Below are 7,876 nucleotides of genomic sequence, written 5' to 3' on the forward strand. Positions count from 1 at the left end.
GGTGGCTGCCTGGGGAGCTTTCCGGGCACGGGGGGTTACCAAGCCATCTGCCCCTTCGGGCCTGTGGGAAAAGGGGGTGGCTGAGCAGGGGACAGGGAGGCTTTGCTTCCCTGCCCTCCCCGCCCTACTCCTGCTCTCCCGCGTCCCCATCAGCGTGCCCATGGCCTCCACCTGCCAGGAGGCTGCCGCAGAGACTCCTGTGCCACCACCTGCCAGGAAGCCGGACGGGAGGCTGGTGCCCAGTGACCAGAGCATTTTTGCCAGGGTGGTCTTTGACCGTTTCACAAGAAGGAAACCGTCTTTCATACAGGCAAGAAAAATGCAGGTCCTCCTGCCACGCATCATGGAGGTGTTCCAGGAGGGCGACACAGATATCAAGATGAAGGCCCTGCTGGTCTTCAGAAATGTGATGGGTCACCTGAAGAGGAAGGAGGCCAGCCTCATCGCTGTGCAGCTGGCGGGGGAGCTCCTGCCCCTCTTTGACGATGTAAGGCTGATGGGGGAGACTGAGCCCCGCAGAGGGGCACTGGGCAATGGCAGCTGCCCTTCAGCCCAGCCCTGAGGGCAGCACTCGGAGCAGGGTCTGCTCCCGCGGGCTCTCGGGGGATGGCTTCTGGGCTTTGCAGCCCAGCACAGCTTCTCCTTGCTGCAGAATCTGACCCCGGAGCCTCTCCCCTCACGTCAGCTACGGTAACGGCCCTGCTCAGGGCAGGGAGCCACTGGTGCTGAAGTCCATCCTTCCTCCTTCCTACCAGGAGTCCAGCCCACTGCGAGAGCTCTCCATCTGCCTCTTCAGAGACCTGGTGGAGTCAGTGGTAGGGAGCGGCAAGAAGAGGATGAAGAACTACGCGCAGAGAGTACTGGTCCGGCTCTTCTTTCGCATGAGCGACCAGACCGACAGCATTGCCAAGGTACAGATTTCAAAGCTGACCACTGACAGAGAGAAGGGCGTGCTGACACCACACGGGTGGCCTGGGCATCAGGGGCAAGGGCTGCTGGCAGCTGGCAGCCCTCCTCCAGTGCAGCCCGCAGGAAGGGTCCCTGCAGACCCAGCGTGAGCAGGGGCGGAGAAGATGGCACGGACATTTCCAACACCCGCCCTGCCTGGCCCAGCAGGGCCAGCAGCAGCCCGTGCCCACCGAGGCCTGAACACGCGTGTCCCTACAGGCTTCTCAGCTGTCCCTGCAGGTGTGGAAGACCAGGGCTTTGAGCCTCAAGTCCTGTCCCCCAGGGCTGTGCCCAAGAGACCCCCAGATGTTTGGGCCAGGGCATGTCCCAGTTTCCTAAGGCCACGATCGCCCCAGGAACAGAGGCAAGAGGAGGGGGACGCCAGGTCTCCTTCCCCAGGCTGTGGTGCCATCTCCCAGCTTCTGCTGCTCCGCAGGCCTCCGGGGAAGCCCTCCTTGCTGTAGCAGAGCTCCTCAAGTGGAGACAGCTCAAACACCTGCTGCAGACACAGCAGACATGGAGGATTGGAGAGTGCTTGGTGAGGACAAGCCCCAGGGCCTGGGGACTGAGGCCCACCTGGGCCTTGCAGTGGGATGGAGGGGTCTCAGCACCCGTGGGACCCCTCTGCCTGTGGCTCTCTCTCAAACTCACTCCCACAGGGCTCCTGGCCGGGAGAGGGGAACGGCCTGGGGGGGAAGGGGAAAGGGGGTGCTGGGAGGAGGGACTGGTCCGGCCAACTGGGCAGGGACTGTGACATGCCCATACCCTCGTGCTCTCTCCAGCTGGCGCAGGACAGGAGCAGGGCTGAAGAATACTGTCATCAGAGCCTGCCATACCTGAAGGACGCTCAGGCCACCCTGCGAGAGGCGGCCGTGAGGTTCATTGGTGAGCCACAGCCCCCGGGGTCCCTCTTTTGGCAGCCTGGCCCCACTCCCTGCCGCTGCGCTGGCAGCAAGGAGCAGCCCTGTGGCTGCCAGAGCCCCGGCCTCCCCGTGCAGGGCCTTGGCCTCCCCCTCCCAGCCCTGGCTGCCCACGCAGGTGGGCTTGGTGGCCGCCTTGCTCAGTCCCACCCCCTCGGCCACTGGTCTTCCCTGGGGTCAGCCCTGACGAGGGGCAGGAGGGCGTGCAGCCCAGCCGGCAGGGCCGGGGGCTGTGCTGCTGGGAGCATGCTGGGGGGCAGGGGTCTGACGACGCTCTGTGCCTAGGGCTTGCCGCGCGGCCCCTGAGGGACCAAAGCAGGGAGAAGCTGTCTGAGATCTGCAGCGGTGAGTAGGGGCTGGTGGGGCAGGGGACAGAGCCTGGGCAGGGTGCTGCCATGCCGTGCCCTGCTCCAGGGAAACGCTTCAGGGGCGTTTGGGCCATTCCTGCGCAGACACGGCGGTTCATCTGGGCTCTGTTTCTTCCTGTCGCAGCCCTTCAGACCTTGGAGAAAGACAGCGACCCCTCCATCCGTTCCCTGATAGCTCAGACTGTCCTCCTGCTGGGCTCTCCGAGGGAGCAGCCAAGATGAGGACGCACCCTGCGAGCACTGTGCTGCTGGTGCTGCTAAGGCAGGCGGAGGTGCAGCTTTCCTCAGGAAAATGGCTGTAGTTTAATAAAGCTGCAGCAAGAAGCCCAAACCCACGGTGTCCTTCAGATGTGGAGCGCCCTGAGCGTGCTGAGCAGACAGCGTCATTCCTGGCCTCTCCCGCTGCCTGCAGGACAGCTGCCCCCTCAGCACGCCCTGGCCCCAGCCTTGTTTTACAAGTTCACCCCTCGGTGAGGCTTTCCCCAGAAGCAGCCACGTTTGTTCACCCCCTGGGGAAGCCTTTTCTTTAGGGAGGCAGAGGGCAAAGGGGAAATGGCAGCCCCCGAAGGAATCAGCGTTGCCCGGAGAGCTGCCTGACGCCCACGCTTCCCGGCAGCTCATGGCAGCACAGCACCCACTGACCCAGGGTGTCCCTGTACCAAGCTGCTCGGGGGAGGGCAGGGGAGGGGAGGTGCTTATCCCAACCTGCCCCTCCAGAGACATACCAGGGCAAGAAAAGGTGCCCACTCTCTGCCAAGCTTACGAGTTGTCGTTCATCCTGGTATTCAGAGGTGGCCGCCTTTGCCACACTCTGGGCTTGCACGTCCTTGATGTGAGCCAGGGGAGGAGTTTCCCTGCGGAGAGAAAGGAGCTGTGCCCCCGCGGCCTGCCCCATCTCCTCTGGGGTGCTGCGACCGGGCTCCCAGCCCTGTGGGCAGCCGGGAAGCTCTGGCCGTGCCCAGTGCCATCAGCCAGGCAGTGGGGCCACGTGCGCCAGACGCTCCGTGGCCACCTCCGGAAGCCTCAGCAGCAGAGAGCTCTTCACCGCCCTGGCCAGCAGCTCCCTGCTCTGGCACCAAGCCCAGGCCGTCCCCTTGGGTCCTTGGGAAACCTCTGCTCCGCCGGCACGAGGTGGCCGGTGCTTCAGCAGGGAGAGAAGGAGATGACGGGCTGGAGCCCCAGGGACGCCCCGTCACTCCGCTCTCTCCAGCAGCAGCAGCGCCATCAAACCTCGTCTGTGCTGGAGTCCAGCCCTCCTGTCACACCTGCATTTTCAAGAACAGCAACGCCTGTGACCCAGCAGCTTTGTCTCCAGCACCGTCTTGAGTTTCCATCAGGCACCCAGAGGCTGTCAGAGCAGGAGGGAATTATTGCGTGGTCCAGAGCCCCCGAATCACGGGCTCGTTACCACACAGTTAAAGGCTTTGGGAAAAACCTACAAAGCCCAAATGTTTCTGTTTATACCCAGTTCCAGAACGTGGAGGAAGAGGACCTCTTCCTTTCAGACATACCTTGCTATTTTAGTCAAGGTGTAGTTTTAGCTCCCACCGCATACTTCTCCTAAAAATGGTGTGTTTCTACAGCCTACTTCTTCTACCAGTGTTTGCCCTAAAAAAGGAACAAAAAGACCAACTAGCAACAAGCACAAACAAAAGCTTAAGAACCCTGTTATGCCCAAAACAACACAGGTTTTGCAGTATGGACAAAGCCTTCCAGATTGAAATGAAGGAATCTTATAAAACAGACAACTCAGCAGTAAAACATAACGCTAAAGGAGCGTGATATCCAGCAAGCACACATGCTGCAGAGAAGCGGTAGAAAGTGCTGTAAGACAAAAACATTTACCTTCGCTAGTGTGGTTTTGTCGTGCTCTCCCAGTGACGAGATTTCACTGGAGAAAATGAGCCAATGTTTCAACTGACATGAATAGAACAGAACAGAACAGAACAGAACAGAACAGAATATTTCGGTTGGAAGGGACACAACAACGATCATCCAGTTCAACTGCCTGGCCGCTTCAGGGCTGACCAAAAGGTAAAGCGTGTTATTAAGGGCATTGTCCAAATGCGTCCTAAACACCGACAGGAATGGGCATCGACCACCTCTCCAGTAAGCCTGTTCCAGGATTTGACAGCCCTCTCTGTAAAGAAATGCTTCCTAATGTCAACGCTAACTCTATTTTATGAGTCCTTTCAGAGCACCACCGGCACCCAGCTCCCTGGCCCAGCTGGGGTACTCGAGCCCATTTGGCTGAAAGGCTCCTCTGCCTTATTGTCCCTTCCCGCAGCTTCGCGTCCCTTCTGGGTGGCCGTAATGCAGTTTTCCCAATGGGATGGTCTGGAATCACAGGTCTGCCTCCCCTTTTTTGCTCATCACTCTCACTGCTAAATGCCTTGCCGGACTGACAGCTCTTGTCCCAGGGGGAAACACGGAACTCAAGGCACTGCCCAGCCTGAGGGCTTGGCAAACCTGACCATCACGGGGTCTGCAGCTCCGGTCCGTGGCTCCAGAAGCACCTGGAAGGGCAGCCCAGCATTGGCGCCCGAAACGCAGCAGCTATCGGCAAGGCGCTAATGGCAATTTCTGCACTCGAGGGAATGACACGTGAGCCAGGGTAGCGGCTTTCCTAGATTTCTTCTTCTGAGGTGTTGGTGATGCTGGGCCAGTGCTTGAGCCTGGCAAAGAGGATGGACCTGTGGGCGAAACGCTCTGTGCAACTACAAACTATGGTCTGAAGTCCTCAGCAAAGACCTGGCTGTCCACCCTGACTCTTCGCTGTCAGGTTTGTCAGGCTGTGGAGCTCCACAGCAGCCGCCAGTGCCCGGTGGGCACAGAAGAGGACTCTTCAGCCAGGGGAGCAGTCGCTGGCACTCGGCAGCTTGGTGCCGGCACAGAAAGGCTGCTGAGCTGTCAGGGTGGCAGCCACCACGGGGAGCCCTAAGGGAAGGGGCTTCTCCACTTAGCGCAGGTGAGTAATTTTCATGGATGTGAGTAAAATAAATGTTTCCCATTAACATTACAACAAGAGATGGATACATAGTCCTGTTCTGCAGCTGTGTTTTGGGGGTGGTTTGTTTTTGTAAATACTTTCCCAAAGACTTTCTCAGGTGGCTATTAGATTGCAAAGAAATGCTTACAATCATCATCAGTAGTAGTATTATGCCAGTGTCATCACCACCACAATTACCAGTCAAAACCTCAACAGCTCCGTTGTAGAAGGTCCCAGAGAAACTGCCAGAAAGAGCATTTCCAGCTGATGAGCATTTCCAGTCCTGAGAAATAGACCATAGAACTGTTCCTTGAAGAGATACTGCAGCTACTCCACATTAGGTGCTACTGTTTGTATAAAAAGTCAATGTTACAACACTCAAGGCAAGCTCTTAGAGAAGGGGTGGGCGATTTCACTTCACAATACCTTGAAGCAAGTTGATTTGACCCACCCACACCTTCTCACCCACCCACGGACAAGAACCACACCACGAGCATGCACGTGGTCTGCTCAGCACCACTTGGGTGCAACACGGAGATGTTTAGCAATTCTACAGCCTATGGTTTGTTTTCGCAATTTCCTAGCGTTACAGGCTTTTTTGCTGGTGGGATAGCAGGAAAAGCAGTGACATATGGGGTGCTGGAGCCTTGTTGCCACCCTGTTCTTGTCATCTCCTGCCGATGGATCATCTGTAATTAGCAGCGGGCAGGACAATTATTCTTGGTGGAAGCAACACATTCCTCAATTTTACTGAAGACCGGCTAAGCCTACAAAATTAAGGCCGATGAAACTGGAAGAAATGTAACGGGTCTAATTCCGACCCAGAGCAGACCAATAATGCCCAGGTCTCTTCAACAGAAATAGTTGGCTTTATAACAGCTGTTACTGGGAATCGGCTTCACCAGTCCCCCTTCACAGGAGGTGGCTGCAGAGCAAGGGATGATGTGCCCAGAGCAGCAGTGGAGGGTCCTGGCTGGTCGGAGCCCACGGCCGATTTCCAAAGCCGGGCTCATTGCCGTACCCCTTGAAAAGAATTCTTCCAATTCATTTTCTAACAGTGCGTAGTATTCAAGACATCACCAGGAAGATGAAGTCTCCCACAGTTTAAGTGTATCTTTTATTGCCACGGATGGAGAGTCCATAGCCTCCGTGGGGAGGGAAGTGAAGAGGAAATTCAAACTGCACCCGCTCAGCCATGGCCACTCGTGACCAGGGAATGATCTGGCACGGAGGGCAAGAGGACCCAACTGCAGAAGGGCTTCAGGGATGCCAGGGACAGAGGGACTCCATGTCAGGGAGCGAAGTTTCCCTTGGTGATGAGATGAGAAAGGCCACGGCGTTCTCTTGGAGCAATGGTGCAGGGCAGATGCCTTGGGCAGCAGAGCTGGCGCTGGGGGGGGGGAACCCAAGGCTGGGCTGAGGCGCCCCATGATGATGCTCACAGCACCCCCATGATGATGCTCACAGGATTGGTGCAGGTCAACCAAAAAGGCATATAAGGTACATAAGGAATATATAACGCATTGGCTTGTGATGCACCTCTGCAGACTACTGCTTACGGCGGTAGGACCCTGCCCGATGCGTCGCTCAATTAAATCGTTTTCTATTTAGCACAAATGTGTGTTTAATTTGCTTCAATAGGTAGAAAGACCAGCCAAGGACCCAGGGTGCTCTGGAGGGCAGCAGCATCCCCTATGAGCAGTACCCCCAGTGACCCACCCAGTCCCAGGAAACAAGACTATTGAAAAGATACATGCACTGGGAGTTAATGGGGAGGATCCTGATACTGATTATGACAACGAACCTTTCGCCCCTGCCCCAGCAACACCGTTACATGAGCCTAATCTGGATGAGATACCCTGTTATTAAAACAACCCCCAGCTTCTGCCAGAGCAGCAGGAGATGCCCCCCGCCCCGCCACCTCGGGTTACAACCACCATTGTGTCATATAGAATATAATGGAATGGAATGGAATGGAATATTTCAATTCTCTTCAATAATAGATGCTGTTAGACAACTGGAAGAACCGCAGGAATACAACCTTCCTCCTCCTTGGGCTGGCTGGGTGGATGCTGAGCGTGGCCTTAATGCGACATGGGGGAACCCACGACTGGAAGACCACGATGGCTCGAGGGCTGCAGAAGTGGATGGCCTTTATGGGAACCCCTGGGATGGTGGTCCATCGGAAGGAAGCGTGGGTAAGGATGGTCCCTGTCCTGGTTCCGGCTGGGACAGAGTTAACTTTCTTCCCAGTAGCTTGGGGGGTGTGCTGGCTTTTGGGATTGGTGCGAGAGGAGCCTTGATGGCCCATTAATGCTTTGGCTGTTGCTGGGTGATGTTTGCACCCGGGCGGGGGGGAGCACAGCCGGGGTGGTGGACCCAGCTGGCCAATGGGGTATTCTATACCATGTGACATCATGCTCAGTATAAAACCGGGGGGGGGCGGGCTCATCCCCCCGTTCGTGACACGCGGTCGGCAGTGGTGAGCAGTTGCGTTGTGCATCGCCTGCTTTGTGTATTCTGTTATTGTTGTTGTTCTCATTGTTATTCTTACTGTTCTACTTTGTTCTATTTCAATTATTAAACTGTTTTTATCTCAACCCGGGAGTTTTCCTACTTGTGCCCTCCCGATTCTCTCCCCCATCCCACCG

General features: G+C 56.8%; 1 protein-coding gene across 1 annotated transcript; it reads left to right on the forward strand.

Annotated features, from left to right (window-relative positions):
- The first annotated feature begins 734 nt into the window (after positions 1-734).
- On the forward strand, positions 735-2,630 carry LOC142076730 (maestro heat-like repeat-containing protein family member 7). Its single transcript, XM_075139123.1, has 5 exons — positions 735-911; positions 1,385-1,486; positions 1,731-1,833; positions 2,154-2,213; positions 2,361-2,630. The coding sequence occupies exons 1-5, from the start codon at positions 837-839 to the stop codon at positions 2,456-2,458; spliced, it is 438 nt and encodes a 145-aa protein (XP_074995224.1). The 5' UTR covers positions 735-836; the 3' UTR covers positions 2,459-2,630.
- The last annotated feature ends 5,246 nt before the right edge of the window (positions 2,631-7,876 follow it).

Source organism: Calonectris borealis, unplaced genomic scaffold (genome assembly GCF_964195595.1).
Source record: "Calonectris borealis unplaced genomic scaffold, bCalBor7.hap1.2 HAP1_SCAFFOLD_99, whole genome shotgun sequence".
Taxonomy (NCBI): domain Eukaryota; kingdom Metazoa; phylum Chordata; class Aves; order Procellariiformes; family Procellariidae; genus Calonectris; species Calonectris borealis.

Excerpts from the sequence above, each read along its gene's own strand:
- LOC142076730 (XM_075139123.1), top strand. The coding sequence starts at position 837 with ATGAAGAACTACGCGCAGAGAGTACTGGTCCGGCTCTTCTTTCGCATG. Across the intron at positions 1,487-1,730 it reads GGAGGATTGGAGAGTGCTTG|CTGGCGCAGGACAGGAGCAG; the intron begins GTGAGGACAAGC and ends TGCTCTCTCCAG. Across the intron at positions 2,214-2,360 it reads GCTGTCTGAGATCTGCAGCG|CCCTTCAGACCTTGGAGAAA; the intron begins GTGAGTAGGGGC and ends TTCCTGTCGCAG.